Source organism: Homalodisca vitripennis, chromosome 1, assembly GCF_021130785.1.
Source record: "Homalodisca vitripennis isolate AUS2020 chromosome 1, UT_GWSS_2.1, whole genome shotgun sequence".
In the NCBI taxonomy this organism is placed as follows: domain Eukaryota; kingdom Metazoa; phylum Arthropoda; class Insecta; order Hemiptera; family Cicadellidae; genus Homalodisca; species Homalodisca vitripennis.
The window spans coordinates 104,583,161-104,607,316 of NC_060207.1; the positions used below are offsets into that span (position 1 = coordinate 104,583,161).

General features: G+C 34.3%; 1 protein-coding gene across 1 annotated transcript in view; it reads right to left on the minus strand.

Annotated features, from left to right (window-relative positions):
- The window catches only part of LOC124374068 (calpain-C-like), a 164,173-nt gene that overhangs the window by 51,310 nt on the left and 88,707 nt on the right, over positions 1-24,156 (minus strand). Inside the window, exons 4-9 of the mRNA XM_046832399.1 lie at positions 19,513-19,669; positions 12,771-12,844; positions 12,207-12,414; positions 12,054-12,122; positions 11,469-11,537; positions 10,627-10,807 (exon numbers count right to left, since the gene is read on the minus strand). Coding sequence (XP_046688355.1) covers positions 10,627-10,807; positions 11,469-11,537; positions 12,054-12,122; positions 12,207-12,414; positions 12,771-12,844; positions 19,513-19,669 — 758 coding nt within the window. The remainder of the gene's footprint in view (positions 1-10,626; positions 10,808-11,468; positions 11,538-12,053; positions 12,123-12,206; positions 12,415-12,770; positions 12,845-19,512; positions 19,670-24,156) is intronic.

Genomic DNA, 24,156 nt, shown 5'->3' on the forward strand with positions numbered 1-24,156 from the left:
CCTGCAATGTGATTACTTGTTTATAATACATGTATAATAAAGTACACCTTTTTAAAATGAGTTTAGTTTGATACCTAGGTTTTACTCCACTGACCTTTTGATATCAATGTTTTCATAGTCCTCCATGATGTGTCATTAGGCTTCAGAATGGCTTCCTCTTTATTTCCCTTGTAAACATGATTTCTCAAAAGCTTGTAAGTCAGAAGAAATAGGCCCTACAACTGACAGCTGATTGTAATACTGTCAATGATGCCTTGATTGATTTTAAAATACTTTATTAAATATTTTTATATTTTGAATAGTTCTTTTAAGTTTGAGTAAGTATAGTATAAAACTATAAACAAATAATAAATAATTTATCATGTATAACTGAAGAATCACAGACTAAAATGCTCATCAAGTTTATCACTAAGCAAAACCCAAAACACTGAAGTATTTAAGTTCATAATGTGATTAAAGTTATACAACAATGTAAACGACTTGATTGATCACATTGGCAAAGTGCAATAAAGCAGATTACTTTATTCTAGGAGAGTTAGTTGTTGTGATTGTCACCAAAATCAATTGCTTTAGTCTCCAATTTCTTTTTCCATTAGTGTGGCTTACTGAGTTACAAACTGATGTTAAAATGGTTTTTCAGTTCAATTTCTATAAAAAACCCCAACCTGATGATTACATTGGTGAAAATTATGCATTTTCTTAATCATCCTTTATAATTTTTGTTTATATAAAACTAATACATTTTATAAAATAAAACTGTAAGGGTCGGGCACTAAAAAGTACATTACAATGTGTAGTCTTACAATGCATAGGCTATACTTCTCATAAATATTATTATAATTTTGTGAACTATTATATATTTAACAAACATTATATTAAAACAGTGAAAAACATTAAATGGAGAAGATTAGTTAAACTACTAAACTGAGGTGAGAAAAAGTCACCATTCAAAATGTATCAGAGTAAAGGAAAACCAAAAGATTATACAAGGTAGGAGTACGCCACACCATGTGTCACATAACAGGCTTCACTAAATTTGTATGCAAAATTTCAAACCTATATAGTTCATTTTATCCAGGATATAGACATACACACATTCATACAGGAAAGAAATGTTTACATACCTAGGCAGACAAAGATAAATTAACTGAATGATAGGCATTAAAGACGTTTAGCCAAATTCCAGATTTGGACATGCACCATCATAGAACTCATTCCTGTCTATGTAGAAATGAAGTTTCATGAAATATACAAAGTGTACAAAAGAAAACTTTCTTGAGGTATCTTGTGAGATGATACATTCACATTTTTGTTTAATAAGATAGGTTTTATAATAATGTTCAAATAAAAGTTATGATAATCAAGTGAAGGTATTACAATACAAGAATGCGCTGAAGTCAAATATTGTCACCGACTTTTTACATTGACTCCAGTCTATTATATTTTCTTTTTACTCTATTAACAGTCGATTTCAATGCATATGCTTAGTCACCAGGTTAGTTTTATTGTGTTCTAGCATTTTCAAAAATTTTAGTTTACTGATGAACGAAATATACCAATGAAGATGATAAAAGTAGTTTACCTGATCAGATATTAGATAAAATAGAGTATTCCTAGTCTTGCATGGCTCTTAAATTTTTTTTTTGAGGGAAAGGCAGGGAAAATGCAATTACGCATGGAGGTGGCCATCCTGTAGTGTGGGACTCACCTAAAAACCTAAACCTAAAAACCAATATGTAAAAAACCTCCTCTACTCTAGGATTCTAACCTGAGATTGTATATCACATTACGTCAGGCTAGGCCTAAATTTGGCTTAAGCCCGTACTATTAGAGTAAGATTCACTATTAAAAAATGTTAATAGTGCATTAATTAATTGATTGATTGATAGTTAGTTAATCAATGAATTGTTAATTATGTATAAGGAAAGAAGCAATGAAGTGTTTTCTTTCCTTATTAATATAAATAATTTATTTAAAATAGTTTGGAAAAACATTTAGTACTTAATACTGGACTCTGATATACTACTCTGATAATGTTGATATACTGAAACTAGAAATTCCACTAAGGAGATGTAGACAAACAGAGGTAAATTAAGAAATGAAGCAATATGTATAGATTTATAGTTCAGCAGAATAGTCAAAAGACAATATAGAACAGGACAGAATGAAATATGTAGAGGTTTGCCAGCCAATGTGGCATCTGAAACAAAATTACATTGGTGTCACCCCCTAACATCCCTCCCATTAGGAGATAAGCATATTGTATTTTTTAATCTTTGATTGTGGTTGTAAAAATAAGACAAAAAATATAGTGGTGTCTAAATCTCTATTTGGAAACTTACACGTTATTTTAATTTAATCTTGTATTACTGAGCATTTTTAATTTTCTACTTATTTTTGTATTGGTGTTCCCCTATTTTCGCACCACTTTGATGTGGGTCTCTGGGTTATCATCCTTTCCGCTTTCACCCTTGATACAACTCATTATTAGATCTAAACATTAAAATGTGGACTGGGATTGGAATGTTGAAAAGAATGTTTAGTTATAAAAAAACAGATGTGGAAACAGAAAGTACCTCAGCTAAAACTCACAAAAACTTGGAAAGTGTACAGCTTTGCATGTCTTTCATGACCTTTAAAATAGGATTTTATTTTTTTATTTTTCTGGAGAATACAGATCTACAAACTTTTCCTTTCAAAAGACACAGCTTACTAGTTCAGTTATAAACTAAAACTACTAAAAATAATAATCTATATTAAAATTGATAAAGATAACAAATAAAATGAGTAAACTCAATCTCTTACATCTCCAATTAGTCTCAATTCTAAGTTAATGGTGGGTTAATTAACAATTAACAAAGTTACACAAACAATGCCTAAAATTGCCCTCAAAACTCAATTCCCAACTATTATAGATATTGTAATGAAATAAATGTTTTATTCAGATACTCACCAATTTAGAATATAATCTAATGCTAACCTTTTTTAAGCATTTGGAGTGCCATGCCATGATAGGTAAAGTGCGTGTAAACAACACAGTCAACAGTATGTTGTAAAAGTTAAAAATCAGTGACTTGGTGGCTTCTATTAAAGCATCTTATATATTTGTTATTTCCAAAAAATTCTTCAGCTCAGAGCTATTATTGGTTTGATTAAATAAGATGATTTTCCACATAAGTTAATTGCATTGTAGTAATGTACTAACAGATATGTTGTACAAATCATTATGTCTGTAAAATTATGTGATATTATAAAGTATACTTTTTGTTCTCTTAGGCAAGAAACACTTCTGAAAAACTTCTCATTGCACTTAGTCCTTAAAGGATCATTGGGCTTGTTTCTGGAGGGACAGAATAATCAAGGTAGGAAATAGGAGCTGCTCCTTTTGACATTCATGAGAAAAGATTATAAGCATTACATCTCAGTCATGTTATCTTGGAAGAAGGGGAGGCCAGCTCTGTACCAGTCTCTCGAGTTAAAGCAGGCAGGGGTGGCACATCCTTATGTCAAAACTAGTAACTGTGTTTAACATTTAGGGAGCTCCACCAACTACAGTCATCATTTAGAGAAGACCAACGAACTATACTACTGGAACGCGCACTGCCCATAAGCCACATGTTGTGTTTTCCGGTTGCACACAGCTGTGCGTTGCGGGTGTATCCATGGACTTGTAGGCGCTTAAAGTGGGCAAGAACTCACCAAGTTGTGCGGTGATCAACGGGACAATACGACATCAAGCCTTTTCATGCCGAAACACAAATCATTGTTGTTATTTGCATTGTTGGCAACTCTTCCTGTTTATTACGTCAAGACGTCTGATCTGAGCAACTCAACTAGTTTGTCTTATTTTTATTAGTCAATGTTAGTAATGTTTGTTATTTCGTGACATGGTGAAGAGTTGCTATGCGTACAACTGCACATCCAGATGGAATAAAGGCAGCCACATTTCTTTTCACAAGTAAGTTCTTACTACGAGTATCAACCATGTCAATATTTATTTGCAACTTTCAAAGTAGTAATTTTCATCAGTATTATTAACTGGGTTACCCAAATAATTAAAAGTACGGTAAGACTGTTAATGAGTACATTAATAAATAAGCTATTGTTTTTTAATCATGAACAATAATTATATAGTTGAGTAAAACATGCTTATCACTCAATTATTTCATCCGCATTAATCCAAGATATCAATGTTGGTCATTATAGCCCTTATAAATGCATAAACTTATAAATCATTGCTAAAATAATATCTACTGACCTACTCTACTTTACCTGCATAATTCTTGGATCTTTGTGATTTTCAGCTACCTGTGTTTTATTATTTGTTAATTTGTTTGTTTTAGCTTTCCATTGAATGATGACAATTTAATAAAAAAGAGGATTACTGCGACAAAGAGAAAAAAATTTTAAGCCAACAAACATACTGTTTTATGCAGTAAACATTTTACCAAACATGATTACCATTTAATTTTTCCTGATACAATAAGACAATGTCTCAAAAATGAAGCAGTTCCAACAATTTTTTATTTTCCATCTCATATGCAACAGCCATTGGAGAAACGAAGGAGGATTATTGTCAGAAAGAAGGCATCCATTGAGCTACCCAATGCTGATAAGTGTGATTTGAATTTGTCTTTGGATGATGAAATTAGAGTGCCATGTATATCATGGAAAATTATGATAGATCTAGTTTTAAGGATGAAATTTTATACTATATTTGTGGCGTCATTGTAAGACGTATTGAAAAATGTATTAAATGTAACGATTGTAGTTCTGTACTCCATGCCAATAATTCTGATCTTAGAACACATTAACTTTTTATTGATTTTAAATCTAAGGATAAATTCATTAGATCAAGTGATGATGTATTGAAAATTGTAAAATATTGTTATTTGCTCAAGTTATCTCAAAAAAATGCGACCACTTCTGAATTGACATTGAGAGTTTGTACCACCCCCCCCCCCCCCCACCCCCCCCCCCCCCCACCCCCCCCCCCCCCCACCCCCCCCCCCCCCCACCCCCCCCCCCCCCCACCCCCCCCCCCCCCCACATCTTTTTAAAATTATTCGAGTCGTTAATAGAAGTTTAAGGGCTATCAAGAACGTATAAAAAGATATCATCAAGAGCAAAATGTACTTCTAGCTCACTTTATTTTTATTTCTTATTGGATTTTCTTCTTAGGCAAGATGTAAATCTATACAACCATTCGCTACTTTGAAACGTTGAACTTGATGAACTTAACGTCATACTGACAAATTGTTTCAAATCTGTAATAAATTACATTTTGTGTTATCTGTTCTATTCGAAGTGTCATAGAACCAAAAATGTTTTTGGAAAATAATAAAATAAGAACCTAAGTTATAAAATATCTTATTAGAATAAAATTGGCTGTAAACATTTTATAAAATTTAAATTACTTTCAGTTTATATCTATCACAATTAATAACATGTTCGAAATGTTTCATTGCGTTCATTATGAAACCTTACGAGATAAGAAAAATACCATTGAAACTTGTGTTCGTATTACCACCTGATCACGTGTTTGCATTTACTGGTGTAGTGTAGCCTCGCATATTTTTATGTCCTATAACACCCGTGCGTACAGACCTAAAGATAAGTTTATTATAACACGACTACGTTTTCTGCGTGTGCAGTATGTTTGAGTTCTTTATTTTAAATGTGAATTCGGCTATATTATATCCAGAAAAGCCATAAGTGTATCCACGAATTTTTCTTATATGTATTACGACTGTCATAATTATTAGAGTAAACAATATAATTATTTAGTATGTTAATTGCAAATTATATATATTATATTAATTGAGTTCGATCAAAAACCTTTTTATTAACTAATATACTTTTATGTACCTTGATCAGAAAACAAAATGACCAGTGCACTGAACACGAAGTCTATGTATGATCTCTAAAAGAGTTGTTATTGAACAACCTCTACTAGTTATTTCCAAACTTCCTTTGCCATTCTCAAATCCTGGCATGAGCGTCATCATGCTTCCTCACCTAGCTTGTTAGATATGCACTAGTATTTTTGAGATAAATTATTGGTATTAGAAGGAATGTGCTTATGAACGTTTTTCAAGGTTTCATCGCCTACCTAAATATGGGCGACAGTATGCTGTTACAAGAAGAATTTCAGTCTATTGACGTTCACAATCAAACATCCTTATAATAAAATTAAATGGTCCTAGTGCTCCCAAGAATCACTTCACCTTAAATCCACCTCTACGGAGTCTCTGTGTTCTATTTTTGCTTCCAATTGGGATATCCCCTGATCCGTAATCCAAAGACAGAGATGTTTCTAAGTTACCCTAAAACTAAGAATGCCCATTTTGAAGAATCATCTCAGTAGGTCGCCTTTAAACTAATTATACTGGGTATCCCAAATTTTATGTACACTGAAGGGATCTTTGAAACTATAAGAGGTACTTCTGAATTAAAATAAATTAGCCTTTCTTATTTTAAAATCCCATTTGGGTTTATAATTTAAAAACCTGGTTTTTTTGTGTGAACGTTTGAAGCTTATTATTCTTCTAGTTGAATGCTTGGTAAACCAGATGTATAGGTTTTTATATATCACATTCCTCTGCACATAGTGTGGGGATCAGCTGTTACAAAATACCTCCGTTATTGCGTGTTCAAATATATTTTTTTCCAATATTTTTTTTCCAAATATATTTTATATGTTTGGTAAACTCATTGACGTAATTTGCGATAACTCGTCTTCGAACTCCACTCCTGCTCGCTGCACCAGATTCCAATGCTCGTGATCTCCAAAAAGTTAATTATTTAGCATTCTAACCTTATAAGGAAAGATAGATCACTGAGGATCATTGAGATAAGTTCTTACTGCACATATCTCCGTATGGTTTCCATCACACCCAGAATCTCGTGACCTCCATCAGTATCTCCTGGAGCATTTATATTTCCAGATTGTGCGATATGGACAAAGCATGGCCCAGATCAGTATCGCTATTGGTACACAATTTTTCACCATGTACCGCTTCTCTGCACTAGACTAGACGGAGTCGCCCATAAATAGAAACTAAACTATAAACATCAGCCCGTTTTATAGACACTTAAAAGTTAAAATCGATTAAATTGCATGTATAGAATGCTTTATAAAATACCCTTAATGTATCGAACTGTGGCGTAACCCGGGATTCAGCTTTGTGATGGAGAGGTGACAAATCCACCAGCTTTTATTTTAATATTGTGTAATACAAGCACAAAGTATTTGAAAATATTTATTACACTCTATACTAAAATACATTTTTCACATATTCAATAAAAACTCATACGTCTTACCTTAATTTGTTTAGTGTATGTCTGTTTTTTATTTTGTATTTGCCAGTTAATTATCCAAACACAGGTTCAGTTATATCCTGGAGTCGAAATGCTTCATGATTAATGTTTGGTACTGGAATCTACATTGGCGGGTATGTTTTACAAACTGTCTATTTAGGGTTCATAATGGGTATAAATCCCCAAGTTACAATTCTATATATAATTTTTGTGTTGAAGGTAAATTAGACATGACAGGAAAATATTGAAAAATCTCAAAATATAATCCTAAACAATATATTTATCATTCTTTGTCATCATATCATAACATAAATTTTCAGTTAAACTGATAGAAAAGTAACTTCTGTTTGTGTTTTTTAAATAAAATTATTAGCATAAAATGGACTCTAGTTCATTCTAATAGTAAGAATGCTATATAGATTTAAATACTATACATGCAAATCTCATATACATAGGTTGTATAATTTGACTGTGTTGACTTAGTTTCCAAATATATTCAGAGTAAGTGCAAGGCTAACTTAACGTTTATAATCTAAAATAACGTCAGGTAGTTTTAGAGGCATTCGTTTGGACGTTTGTGTTTTTAGCAGCACACTTTGGTGAAATTTCTTTTTGTAGAAATAGGCTTTTATTGTTGATGTTCTATGAGAATAAAGCAGTGCTATTGATTTAAAATTACATAGAAGTCGACAGTAATTTATTATTATATAATTAACTTCCACTACCAAACAGATCTCAACTCTCAACAGCTAGTCGTGCGATTTCAGAGTTGGAGGAAGAAAATAATACAATTGTAACATTCTTAAATCACTATAATTCGTTAATTTATTTTTTGCGAAAACATGTACTGTTAATAAACCTAGTTGATTTGATGATAAAATCATTTGTAAAAAATAAATATGGACAATGCTTGTTAAAGGAGTCCATAGATCCTCCCGATTATGCCGCTGCTCCAGAGTACTGTATTTCTCAAATATATTTTCTGTGCCTGAGCATTTATTTAATTGACTCAGTAAAATCTCCCACAGATTTGAAATCTCAAACCTATAATTTCCTTTCACTTGGTATTATGGTCTTTAGGGTTTTAATTTTGATTTTTAAATTGCGTGTTTTGCATATAACGTAGTCATTGAGCTCTGTTCGCAATTAATTGAAGAGCAACGTTCCTTTTAACTTAATTTAATTGTCTAATACAGTACATGAACATTTTATTTAAGCATTTAGTTTATGATGGCGTATTAATTATGAACAACTACTTACAGGTCCAGCCACTGTAAAAATTTTGCTCTAATATTGAAATTTCAGCGTCACAAAAAATTGTTTGTCGTTTAAATATCCATAAAACGGACTGCATGGCGTTGTAATACTAGTTTTACAGCGGTTTTATATTCTTATCTGAATAATTAAATATTCCATATCATGTAACGTGAATATTGTTTCACTAATTTCGAGTAGCTTATAGGCTAAATAAAGTAGCATAATTTACCTAAAGTATAATATAAATTACGTTGCTCTTACACACCTTATTATTTCAATTAATTTTCATTCCATCCATGATTATCTAGAAGGTTGAAATCCAAATGTTAAGTAGAAACATGTCACACAGCCGATCTGCGGTACAAGCTCACTTTAGCAGTAAACTACTAGTCTCATTAATAAACAATGAACAGAAACTTTTCCAATCACTCCGGAGCTGTCATCTAAACCTTGATTATCTAGAAGGTTGAAATCCAAATGTTAAGTAGAAACATGTCACAGCCGATCTGCGGTACAAGCTCACTTTAGCAGTAAACTACTAGTCTCATTAATAAACAATGAACAGAAACTTTTCCAATCACTCCGGAGCTGTCATCTAAACCTTGATTATCTAGAAGGTTGAAATCCAAATGTTAAGTAGAAACATGTCACAGCCGATCTGCGGTACAAGCTCACTTTAGCAGTAAACTACTAGTCTCATTAATAAACAATGAACAGAAACTTTTCCAATCACTCCGGAGCTGTCATCTAAACCTTGATTATCTAGATGGTTGAAATCCAAATGTTAAGTAGAAACATGTCACAGCCGATCTGCGGTACAAGCTCACTTTAGCAGTAAACTACTAGTCTCATTAATAAACAATGAACAGAAACTTTTCCAATCACTCCGGAGCTGTCATCTAAACCTTGATTATCTAGATGGTTGAAATCCAAATGTTAAGTAGAAACATGTCACAGCCGATCTGCGGTACAAGCTCACTTTTAGCAGTAAACTACTAGTCTCATTAATAAACAATGAACAGAAACTTTTCCAATCACTCCGGAGCTGTCATCTAAACCTTGATTATCTAGAAGGTTGAAATCCAAATGTTAAGTAGAAACATGTCACAGCCGATCTGCGGTACAAGCTCACTTTAGCAGTAAACTACTAGTCTCATTAATAAACAATGAACAGAAACTTTTCCAATCACTCCGGAGCTGTCATCTAAACCTTGATTCAAACATTTAATTTGCCGACTTTATTACTGAGATGTCTTGATCGGTGAAATTAACCTTCGTTCTGGTGTTCGCCATTTCAATTCATTTTGAAGGGATAAATGGACATTGCAAAGAAAAATAAATATATTATTACTAATGTAATGTTAATTAAATATAAGATATATCTTAGGAAACATTTTTTTATAAAATGTTATGAAGACCATAAATTTGATTACATTTTGTAGAATTGAAATAAAGGTACCAAAAATGTTTATACATGGTATAGTTTAAATAATAAGAGTTCAAACAATTTCGATGTACTAATGATGTATGAGTGGGTTCTGAGTCATTTATATAAAGAAATCATGATAATTTGCCACGGCATGGCAACACAAATAGTTGCCATAATCCTCCTCACAGGCAGGCGGGTGCACTGACAGATGACATTGAATATGTTCTAAATAATTACTATTCTTTACAATTTAGTAAATAATTACTTTTCTAATCCACAACACAAACTATGTGTTGTAATTCCTTTGCCAAAGGTAATAAAGGTATAGCGGTTCGTAATGAACCTTAGTAACATTTGTATTGTACGATTTGCACACTAAACTTCGAATCAATTAACATTTTGTAATTGTGTAATAATTAAAAAGGTTTAAAGGAAATTAACTGTCCCCATGTGCAATTCGGTGTGAAGAATGACCCATCCTGTATGACAGTTTCACCTAACGGAGCACAGTAGAGGAAGTCGGAGTGTCCAATTTGCCCGTGAGTGATTAGGCCTAGTGAACAGGTCCAGTTTTTGCACGAGTCGCCGCTCACACCATGCAATCATGGCGCTGTGATGACCGGTGCCATGGCGGGCCGTGCTGCCACTTGTCGGCCTGGGGACAGTTCACATTCCGGGATAACTGGACACTCGACACTCGCAATAAATGTTTTATGATGCGTCCTACCTCGCCGCTCACACCATACAATCATGGCGCTGTGATGAGCGGTGCCATGGCGGGCCGTGCTGCCACTTGTCGGCCTGGAGACAGTTCACATTCCGGGATAACTGGACACTCGACACTCGCAATAAATGTTTTATGATGCGTCCTACCTCACCGCTCACACCATACAATCATGGCGCTGTGATGAGCGGTGCCATGGCGGGCCGTGCTGCCACTTGTCGGCCTGGGGACAGTTCACATTCCGGGATAACTGGACACTCGATACTCGCAATAAATGTTTTATGATGCGTCCTACCTCACCGCTCACACCATGCAATCATGGCGCTGTGATGAGCGGTGCCATGGCGGGCCGTGCTGCCACTTGTCGGCCTGGGGACAGTTCACATTCCGGGATAACTGGACACTCGACACTCGCAATAAATGTTTTATGATGCGTCCTACCTCACCGCTCACACCATGCAATCATGGCGCTGTGATGAGCGGTGCCATGGCGGGCCGTGCTGCCACTTGTCAGCCTGGGGACAGTTCACATTCCGGGATAACTGGACACTCGACACTCGCAATAAATGTTTTATGATGCGTCCTACCTTACCGCTCACACCATGCAATCATGGCGCTGTGATGAGCGGTGCCATGGCGGGCCGTGCTGCCACTTGTCAGCTTGGGGACAGTTCACATTCCGGGATAACTGGACACTCGATACTCGCAATAAATATTTTATGATGCGTCTTACCTTACCGCTCACACCATGCAATCATGGCGCTGTGATGAGCGGTGCCATGGCGGGCCGTGCTGCCACTTGTCGGCCTGGGGACAGTTCACATTCCGGGATAACTGGACACTCGACACTCGCAATAAATGTTTTATGATGCGTCCTACCTCACCGCTCACACCATGCAATCATGGCGCTGTGATGAGCGGTGCCATGGCGGGCCGTGCTGCCACTTGTTGCCCTGGGACAGTTCACATTCCGGGAATACCTGGATCGACACTCGCAATAAATGTTTTATGATGTGTCCTACCTCACCGCTCACACCATGCAATCATTGCGCTGTGATGAGCGGTGCCATGGCGGGCCGCGCTGCCACTTGTCGGCCTGGAGACAGTTCACATTCCGGGATAACTGGACACTCGACACTCGCAATAAATAAATGTTTTATGATGCGTCCTACCTCGCCGCTCACACCATACAATCATGGCGCTGTGATGAGCGGTGCCATGGCGGGCCGTGCTGCCACTTGTCGGCCTGGAGACAGTTCACATTCCGGGATAACTGGACACTCGACACTCGCAATAAATGTTTTATGATGCGTCCTACCTCACCGCTCACACCATGCAATCATGGCGCTGTGATGAGCGGTGCCATGGCGGGCCGTGCTGCCACTTGTCGGCCTGGGGACAGTTCACATTCCGGGATAACTGGACACTCGACACTCGCAATAAATGTTTTATGATGCGTCCTACCTCACCGCTCACACCATGCAATCATGGCGCTGTGATGAGCGGTGCCATGGCGGGCCGTGCTGCCACTTGTCGGCCTGGAGACAGTTCACATTCCGGGATAACTGGACACTCGACACTCGTAATAAATATTTTATGATGCGTCCTACCTCACCGCTCACACCATGTAATCGTGGCGCTGTGATGAGCGGTGCCATGGCGGGCAGTGCTGTCACTTGTTGGCCTGGGGACAGTTAACATTCGGGATAACTGGACACTCGCAATAAATGTTTTATGATGCGTCCTACCTCACCGCTCACACCATGCAATCATGGCGCTGTGATGAGCGGTGCCATGGCGGGCCGTGCTGCCACTTGTCGGCCTGGAGACAGTTCACATTCCGGGATAACTGGACACTCGATACTCGCAATAAATGTTTTATGATGCGTCCTACCTCGCCGCTCACACCATGCAATCATGGCGCTGTGATGAGCGGTGCCATGGCGGGCCGTGCTGCCACTTGTCGGCCTGGAGACAGTTCACATTCCGGGATAACTGGACACTCGACACTCGCAATAAATGTTTTATGATGCGTCCTACCTCGTCGCTCACACCATACAATCATGGCGCTGTGATGAGCGGTGCCATGGCGGGCCGTGCTGCCACTTGTCGGCCTGGAGACAGTTCACATTCCGGGATAACTGGACACTCGACACTCGCAATAAATGTTTTGATGCGTCCTACCTCACCGCTCACACCATGCAATCATGGCGCTGTGATGAGCGGTGCCATGGCGGGCCGTGCTGCCACTTGTCGGCCTGGAGACAGTTCACATTCCGGGATAACTGGACACTCGACACTCGCAATAAATGTTTTATGATGTGTCCTACCTCACCGCTCACACCATGCAATCATGGCGCTGTGATGAGCGGTGCCATGGCGGGCCGCGCTGCCACTTGTCGGCCTGGAGACAGACAGTTCACATTCCGGGATAGCTGGACACTCGACGCTCGCAATAAATATTTTATGATGCGTCCTACCTCGCCACTATCGCAAGTTCGATCTTTTATTGTTTTATTACTCCAATTCGCGTCGCCAATATTGTCAATTTCTACGCTAATATTCTTGGTCTTTACATATCAAAGTACTGAAAGACAAACCTTACATGGATTTTTTTAGAATCCTTATTTTAAAAATCATTGATGTTCTATATATCTGTTCATAAATTAACTTAAAAATAAAATCACTTTTTTTCAAGACTCATTTTCTTAGACTCACGAAATCTACATTTTCACAAACTTTAGTTCGGAGAGTAATAAATTCAACTGTTATCGAAAACATTCATCACTTCTTGTCATACAGGCAACTTGCGTTTTGGTATAATTTGTACCTCGGTGTCGACGCAGTAAAAAGAAAATTTACGAGTTTAAAAGGTAAGTAAAGTTTAGAAACTGTAGCAGTGTAAAATCAAAAACGTCTAATAGGCACATACTCGTACATTTAACAATACGGTAATACTGAAAACTGTCAAATTATTAACAGGTTTACAATCTGAAATTTCAAGATGGTATCCCACGTAAAAAAACATTTCTTGTGATTGTGCCAGGATGTTGACACTCCTACTAACAGACATCTTTTATAAAACAACCTGGAAAACGGGTTGGGTTTTACGTATGTATGTAAGTTTATATTAATTTACATTAGACATACCTGTATCTCATTCTCAGAAATTATTAACTATATATTTAGTTTGGAAAGCTAATTTATAGTATATAAATACTTACATGAATATCTTATACTTTCTAGTTAATAAAAAATACATAACCAATATAACTTACAACTCATCTGTCGATATATTTAAAAACATATTAATTAATTTAATCATATGCCAATATATTATTATTTGATTCATTTGTAATTATACTGTCATAAATTACAATTCATGACTTCTAATTTTGTCTGTAAGAAAACTTTCATTGAATATATAGCCGAAATGAAACCACGTCGTTTTTATATGATAAATATTGTTTTTAAAAACTGTATAAATCAAACTATATTTCTGAGTGAGTACTTCCACAAAAATTGTGTTTAAATTACCCAATTATTTATTGAGACGTTTTCACTCGTACTAGGAACTATTTGTAAATAACACAGTAATAATTTTAATCGAGTTTATTATTTTATGAAACATTTAACTAACAGTACTCGTTATAATTCATTAACATGTTGCTGTTGTTTCAAACATGTTTGCAACGGTGAACAAGTCCAGTGACATAGCCAATGTTTTTGGGTAGTCGATTAACAATGAATATGCATACTTTTACCATAAATTTATCCTTCCAATCATGTTGTATGCAAACTAAAAATCACATACATCAAAATAAACTGTAACTAAACTTAAATCAGGTGTAAAATTTAAAATGATGATGTTTTTGTAAAAAATAATCATATTTCTATTCATGCATGATTATTTTAAGCAATGGCCCAATTTATCAGAGTACTTTCTTTACAATTATTTCACCTACATACGTGATGGTTTGGCTCATAATATTCTAATACAGTTTAACTAATACTGTATAGGTATGCCAAACATAACAATTATAAAGTAATAAAATGAGACAAAATATGTTTTTAATTACTAATACAAAAATATAAATAGAGAGGGTAGATGTCATTCATCTGTATCTGTTCATCTGTCTGTTCGCATGATATCTCGAAAACGAACTGATTTGTGCCTTGAAATTTTATAGGAAACACTGGGTTTGATTATGGTGTACTTTACTCCATAGGATTTGGCTGAGCGTTAGTGAATATTTTTACATCGGCCTTATGGGTAACCAAGATAGCAACGAATAGAAGAATAAATAAATCTGTAAACAAATTCAATTCAATAATAAGATATTTTAATATTTTACATAGTAACATACTCTTATATAGCATAACCATCCTAAAACAGCCATCAAAATGTTATGGTGAATTGATATGTAAACCTTTGTGAATGTATCAATTCTTGTTATATGACAGCATATCTCTAGGAAGGTTTCTTCGGTACACTTTGAATGTTGCATGAAACTTAATTCCTTACCCGACAAGAATAGGTTTTATGATGATACAATGTCTAAGCAATAAATTCGGCTCAGCGAGGTTGACGTGTATCACTTAGGACACTGACACAATTTATCTTTTGCTGAAGATGTAAAACTTTATTTATCATATGATTGTCGATATTCTATTTGTTAATAATGAAATGACCTATAAACGAATAATAAATTTCGCATGAAACATCATTTCTGTAAAGACGACAGAGTTTGATGGTGCTTGTCCCTTCATGGTGACTTAAAGAAACCTGTTAATCTACATGTTGTATGGCATACTTGTATCTTCTAATAAGTATAACCTCTAAATCTCTACTTTTGCATACTCTTTATTCATTAAACAAGCAGTAAAAAACATAGGCGTGAATTTTTAAAACTGAGTTTACACCTTACAACTCTTAGCGTCAAGATAAGTTAAAATGTATTATCTACCTTAATATGTGCTACACACCACTTTCTATTTAGTTTATGCACTACAAATGTAGCATCATTAAAACTCCATAGTTACAAATAGATATTTACTTTATAAAGGAAAAATTAACATCATTTGTATTTTTTTATTCAAAATAATTTTTACCTTCGTCTTTACATGTTTCAATTTTTAAATGTTAGACACTTTACCCCAGCTGACGAACAGTATCTGCTAACGCCACACTCTACTACATTAATACAAAAAGGTACATTAACCTTATCGTGCCCTGGAGGCCAGCCAGGCCATTCTAGAGAGTTGTGTCTTACTCCAGCTCCAGTTATATTTGCCAGGTGTAAATCTAAACCTTTCGTTAGTGTCTGGCTTCAACCACAGGTTGAACACCCAGGCAATGAATCATTTGTGGAAATAAACAAAGATCGGTAATTACAGGTATTGTAGTCTATTTTCTTAAGGGATTTTATCTTTTGCTGTATTTCAATACGTGAAAAATGCGTTGTGTGAATAAATAAACACGAACGTTACAAAACCTTTATTGTAATAAAAAATGGAAAGGCAGTCGAGGGACTGACCGACAGAAACAGCTACTTTTTATAACGGGCTGTGAAAATATACATTGAAAATGTACGTTTGCTAATTCATTAAATGGGGTTTTGTTTTTAAAGAATTTGAGACATTCGATTCTCTTAAAATAAAAAAGTGTTTTACTTTATAATATTTTTGTAATATTTGTTACATTTCATATTATCACTAACTTCTAAAGTAATAAATATTTATACATTTTCATTACTATCGTTTGTATTAGTTTCTATAATTCGGTCAGTAATATTTTGACTACTATTATTTTTACTTGTATTTCCGAAATAATTATTTAATTTGCAATTGTAATTATATTCTAAACATGAAATTATGAGTTTATAATAACTGAAATATAAGAAATAAAACTTCTGGAATACAATCTTGCTAAATATTTTGTTGCTCCATATCTTTTTGTATTTATTTTTTTTATAGTTTTGATATTGTTAAATTTGATTTTTCTTTTAAAAGTTCCATTAATGTTTTTGACATTTCTTCAGCAAATTTTGTATTAAAATCTGTTTTTACGTAATTTATCTTTTAAGCGAATTTAAGGTAAGGCCCAATGTGATGAAGTAAAGATTATAGTTATAATAATAGAAAGAATAATTTTCTTCCAGGATTGAATTACACTACGGTTTTGCTAGCTAGAAAAGATCTAATTTATTTATTTTTAATTTAGAATCTGATTAGCTTGAAATTCTGCTACTAAATTAAGCAGTAAATTAATAAATTTTATTGGATTCACTAATAAATAAATTAGTAATTAGCGTATTTAATCAAACCAGTATTTTACCATATATTTTAGTCTGTGTTTGATTTTATTCACAGCCCGTTATATGAAGTGGTCACTTCTGACGGTCAGTACTACTACTGCCTTTCCATTTTTCCCTCGTCCAAAACATACGTACATAGCCCACCAAAAGAAGTAGTCACTTCAACAAGGAGCGATAGTAACCTCTCACTAGCACGCCTGAATAGCCACTGAATGAATGGAGAAACGCCTTGACATCAAAATGGCCGCGATAGTTCCACCCCTAGCGGGTACATGGCGAACAAGCGTGACGTGAAACGGAAGTTTTTTCCCCGTGCAAAACATAAATCCATAGCCCGCTAAAAGAAGTAGTTACTTCAATAATCGATTGCTTGTTAACGTTACTGAAGATAATTTTAAAATGCATTTTCAACCGAATTTCCTCAATTATTACTCCGTAGCAGCGTTGCGGGTTGCCTGTTGACCCGCCTCGTTGCTTAGCATAGTTTACAGAACACTGGTAACAGTTTAGATTTGCCGCTGTAACATTCCTCACCTCCATTATAGATTGAACCACCATACATGTTTGGTATGAACTTTAGGTAGACTATAATTAACTACCACTAGAATCTGCTGAATAAAGTCCATTATAATTGCTCTTTATTGTGTTATAAATCGGTTGTTTGAAAATTCAGTAATAACCCAATAATAAGCATAAGCATAAATAAGATAAAACCATGATTAGTCTTACCTACAAATCTTTACTTGGTACCACATAAATTCATAATAAAAGGAAGCCATATTCAATTTACTAGACTATTAATTTTCCATTTTTGCACCCTTTAGATCACAAATGTAACTAAATACATTTTCATTTTCAGGTCGAAAGAAAATACTTTTAACTTTTATCTAATACAACTAGTCTGCAGCATTTTTCTATAGTATTAATGTTATTTTTTCATTTGACTGGGTTAACTAGAGTTGACGTTATAAGAATACATATGTATTATTAATTACGTGTTTTATGTATTATGTATTAAGAATATATATATATATATATATATATATATATATATATATATATATATATATATTACTGATAATATTATTTTTATTCAATATAAGGATTATTTTTAGATCATTTATTTATCAGGTTTTGATCGATATGTATTCAATTTTGTTATAAACTTCTTTACCAATTTAGGTTATTTCATAACTGCTGGGTAACTATTTAACTTTCTGTTTAATTATACAGACGTTTAATAAAACAATGCTCAAACAAAATGTCCTATTCGTGGTCAATTGGATTGAGCTTTAGAAAACTAGAGATCTGAGAGTAATCGATGCAACATAGGCTAAGTCCTAATTTATTATATATATATATACTAGCGGACCCGGCGCGCTTCGCTGCGCATTTCAATAAGTTTCCCGCGGCTTCGCACGCAATTTCCCGTTGAAAAAACAGTACACTATATTCACTTATTCATTTTCTATCACATTCTAAACATTGCTGAGATAATTGATAGTCGTTCCTTCGTGAGCTTCTTGGGCGCTTTATGAAGGTATGTACCACATTCCTGATACTTCTGTCAAAAAAAAACAACTAAGGTTGATTTTATAACATTCTTTATATTTGTAGCCAACGTAAGATAGTAATTATGATATCTGCATTGCTCTTCTGATCAAGCATGAGCATGGTTTATATTAAATAAATATTGCAGTTAAAGGTAAATTTTTACGTCAAATTTGAATTGTATTATTTGGATAGTAAAGTCTATGTTTAACAGTGATTGCAGAAACAGTTTAAACAAAATTTGTCGTTTCTCTTAAGCTTACTCTATGCTTTAAAACTATAAGTGTAGTAATTAAATTATATATAAATATATTTTTTGTCGCATTATATATGTTTACAAAGAACAGCTGATTAAAAATTTGAAAAGACTCTTTCACTTAATAACATATGTTTACTGCAATGCATTTCTTACGGGTATTTCTGTAACCAGTGGGGCGGAATCCTGAATCGGGAAAGGGATAAAAAGTATCATATAACCTTCTACAGATCAAGACGAACAAATTAAAAAAAAATTAGGCGAATCCGTCCAGCCGTTTTGTGAGTGATGCTGTTACACACGAACAGTTTCATTTTTATATAATATATATATATATATATATATATATATATATATATATATATATACTAATTTATTTGGTATTGAGTCATCGTGGTTATCAATTTACTATGTCTAATTTTTTTTAATTCTTTCGGTGTTTATGACTTTCAACATTGTTTAGTAAGGTTTAAATTTTTATAAGCATTATATCTTAAGTTTAATATCACGGCCGTTGATGATACACTCGTACAGTATTATCATATTGCTCACTGTTTTTCATATTGTAGCACCATTTCAGGTGCACCATGGCGTCACTACTGGGGGTGCTATATTGATATTTCGCAAAAACTTGTAAAACTGTAGATTCGTTATCTACCATCCTGTAGACTCGGTGGCCAAGGACCTGAACATTGTTATCGGTCGGTCTGCGGAAGATACGACATCCTCGGCCTCGCGTGTGGCTGGATATCCGACCGACTGGGCTAGGGAATCCGCCGCGTTGTCCGGGATATTCGGTACTTGTTTGATGGTTTCTTCATTTATGCCCAACAACTCATTTGGATAATTAAATTTCCAAAATAAGCTTCTGAATTCATCGGATACTGAAATGATCAAATGTAATGTTCCCCTGATGAAAGTTTGTTTTTTTTACGGTTAGAATATTGGGAAAGAATAGCTCAGTATAAGAGCACACCTTTCCTAAATTAATCGAATAAAAGCTCTTTTTTGAAAGCCTGTTATTGACGATGGAATTTTTTAAGGATAACAGGATTTCGTACATTTGCCATCGTTATATGTTACAAAAAAGTATAATTAGTCGTATAACACTACGTTTCCAGGATTGGCCCTACATCTGAAGAAGAGAGTAGATTTCAATCCTCGAAACGATGTATTGTATTTTTAACATGTAAGGAATAAAAGGTTGTGAATTTTATTTTAGAAGAGTCAAAAGATACAGTAATTTGAGAGACTGATACGAAATTTCAAACTATTGATCTGATTTCTGCATTTGTCACTTTCAAAATGACTCTGAAGATGCTAGGTCAACACTCTTTTATAGATATTCCTTTTAAAGTGTTGATTATTTAACAGACTTCATGGTTAAGTAAAAAAGTAATGAATAAGTAATATTTTATACCAACGCATTCAACACTCTTTTATAGATATTCCTTTTAAAGTGTTGATTATTTAACAGACTTCATGGTTAAGTAAAAAAGTAATGAATAAGTAATATTTTATACCAACGCATTCAACACTCTTTTATAGATATTCCTTTTAAAGTGTTGATTATTTAACAGACTTCATGGTTAAGTAAAAAAGTAATGAATAAGTAATATTTTATACCAACGCATTTTCCATAGTTTGAATTTCAATATGCAGATGAAATGTGGGATTGGTGTACGCCGCCAGTAGAATAACAAAGTACTGCAATAATACTACACAATCTCACACAATAACAGCAACTCGCTTTCCACGTTGATGAAAATTGTTAATACATTTTGATTTGGACTTTATTGAATACTATACCATAAAAGGAAAGACAGACATGAAATACGATAAATTGTTACTATTGATTAACTGTATAAACGTCTATTTCGTTGCACATTTATTTTATGTGAATGATTCGAATTTTTTAACTTTTGATTTAGTATTACCATTCTTTTAATATTCAAAGAGGAAATAAACTATAAAATTTTTCTTTCTCGGTGCGTAATACGTGCAGTTAAAGTTTTACGATCAAATTTAATCGTTGTTTAATTTAAGATCGTATATGAAGGCAATACAACTAGAAGCAGATTGAGTAATAACCTATAAAGGTAGCTCGCTATAATATAACAAGTCTTGCATGACCTTCAAGTCTGAAGGTTTCTCTTGACAAAAAATTAATAATCAATGTTAATCAACGGCTGGTCAAGGCGTTACTTAACAAATAAGCGTTATTATGTAACTGGTCGGCTGGCTGGTAGATATAAAATGAAGAAAACGGAAAATATTTTAACGAAATCCCAAACAACGTATTACTTATGACTGGTATATATGACAGAGAAATACTTTCTGTTTTGCAAAAGTTGCGTGATTGAGCGAGGTATTGTATTCAAGAATAATAATTGAGATTCTTGAAACCAGCCCGCAACATTTTCAATACAAGTGAAAATGTGTTTATTAAATGTCGTGTTTATTTATACGCAAGGGTGCGATGTGTTTAGCTGAGGTTAGTTTATAGCGCATGTATGCGATTTATAAATAAACTGCGCCAGTGTGCAATATACTGTGGTAGCATTCCACGAGGATTTAGCACTTTGGTACAAATTAATCTTCAAACATTTTTGTTTGCCATTACATTTCTTGTATGGTGCAATACTTCGGGGACGATTTCATTGTGTAGTCTTTCCATGGGTGATTTTTAGTTGGAATCGACTTAAATATGGATAGGGATTAGACTAATAATACCGTGATTATAATAATAATCAGCATAATTTTACGTCCTCATTTTGTTTAAAACTGAATTGAAACTGTTGGTGAAACTTTACAGTCACGCCAATATGTTTTCTTTAACCGATGTTGAGTAAGTGCGAGTTTTAGTTATGTGAATTTAACCAGTCATTATAAATCTTTAAATAAAATATATAGTTGTGAAAAAAATAAGTAAAGTTGTTTCAATTCCATGTACTATGGGTCAGTAGTTTATAAAACAATTCTATTTAAATTAATTCGTGTGACGTTTCTCAAAAAAACGTTTCGTATTCAGACACGAGCAATGTTAGTAGCTCAAACTGTGTTGTGTACGCGTAAGGACAACTTCATTTTCGATATTTATCACTTTGCTCAGACCGCATCACTATTTTAAAATATGACAGATATAATTTTAAAACACATATACTTAAAGTTGAAGTACTCTTAACTTTTACCAAAGAATGAAACTTTTCAAGATGATCCTGATAATTATAGAACTTAATATTCTGAATCATAGAATTGTCTGGGTATATTTTAGTGGATGATTCAAGGACATAATACCATTCACCATGTTAGACTAGGATGAGATATTTATTTGATTTCGTGCAGAAGTATCTTGCCCAAATCGGGATTGATCCCGGATGTTTGAAGTGGGTTGCAGATACGCTACCCATACGACTACCAGGACGTTCAGTGTCTTCACTAGACTACACAGCAGCTGGTGCTCATTAGTGTCAAAATCCCCTTGTATGACAATATACGTTTGTTTAATACATGTCCCTGAATGTTTAAGACAGCAACGAGTAAATAAATAAGGAGTGAATATTTAATTTATTTACAACCACAAAGAACACGAGAGTGGGAGACAAGGTGGAAGACAAGTTATGACGCCGAGTCACAAATTTATAGTGGAGATGTTTTACTGCACGGCACCTGCCGACCTTGACCCTTTTTCTCCAAGAACATTATCATACGTTAAAAATCGTGATATTCTTGTGTATTTGCATCTTTTAATTTACCAAAAATATGTACATTATAATAGCTATATTTATTAAACTGTTTACATTGTACCTTTCTCCTAATTTAACATTGCATGTCGTGAAAATATTTTCTTTCATACATATGTATGTGTGAATTTACATCCCAGTTTATTTATATAATGCGATTGTTCTGACTTTGCTGCACCACTAGCACATATAGGTCAGCTATGAGAAGATGTTGAGTGAGTATAGCATTTCCATATCATCATAGAATTCATTTCAACAATTATCCGTCCTCTCATTGGAATTTAGCACTTAATTTAATTTTCGGAACCTTTCTCTACGGAATTTTATACATTTTAATGCACAAATTTAATTCAAATCTCCGAACACCAGGCTACGATATGAAGGACGTAAGGTTTTACTAAATGTACAGTAGCATAGTTTTCTGAAGTACAGAGAGGTAAAAAGCGTAATTGAAGTCAAATTGATATTTAATCTCTAAGGTATTATGAATGTAAAGGAAAACTTTATGTAGTCATCTTTAGACCTTTAGATGCTTTTGTTTACTATCACCACCAAAAATACATAAATTTATGCCTTTACATTTTTTTTAAAATTATGACATACTTCGTAATGATTTTTATGATAATAACGCGTTTACAATTTAAGCAAATGGTATTTCTAAATCAATATTTCATACTCTTAATCTTTAACCGTTTAGTCACCTGAAAATTCCTTTTTTGCATCGACTACAATATACCCCCAAATACTACTTTGAATGCCTACAATTCCTCACGGATTCACCAAGGAAGTTTTATTTCTGTTATTATACTGTTTTAAGTTACATAGTTTTAAATATTAAACAGCTGTATTAAACTTAAACAGCTGTAACTTAAATATTCTTTAATTGAAAAACAAATTTAACCGAACGCCTATAGTAATTATATGCGGACGTAATTTCATTCTTGACAATCTTGTCGGCTAGTACATCTGAAGAACAGACGTAAAGAATTACGTATCTGTTGTAGGTTTTGGAATTTCCCTCACACATAGACCAATGAATTGTTGTGCTGAGAATGCCTAAATTAGACTTTTTTTCTAAACATGGATTTGGATTGATAGGTGCTAACTCCGGGCGATCTTTTAATGCAGGACTAACTTCTAATAAATACACACTAAAGTAATTTCAAAAGTTTAAATGAGATGATAAGAGTGAGTTGTTTAAAGTTTAATTCTGGATAGACCCCAAGTCGCAGACCTCTAAACCAGCTGTTCACGCCATGTCAGGAGGTGGTCGGTCACACCAAGGTCCAGGTCATGGTTGAGGTGAGAGTCTGGAGAAAATACCAATTATCCATATCCGTCGTTAAATTTCACTTTCTGACTCATGCGATAAAAAGTCGCATTCCCAGTGAGCCGTTTAATAATGCGCCGCGGCCGTGGTGCAGATTGGATGTACCGTAACTTGTTCCGTGTGAACCTCCTACGCGACCTTCATTGTTATTGTTTCAGTGTATAAAGCTCGAGCAGTGACTGCGTGTGTTCGTGTGTAAACAGAGGAACAGTATTGCCCACAGTACCTT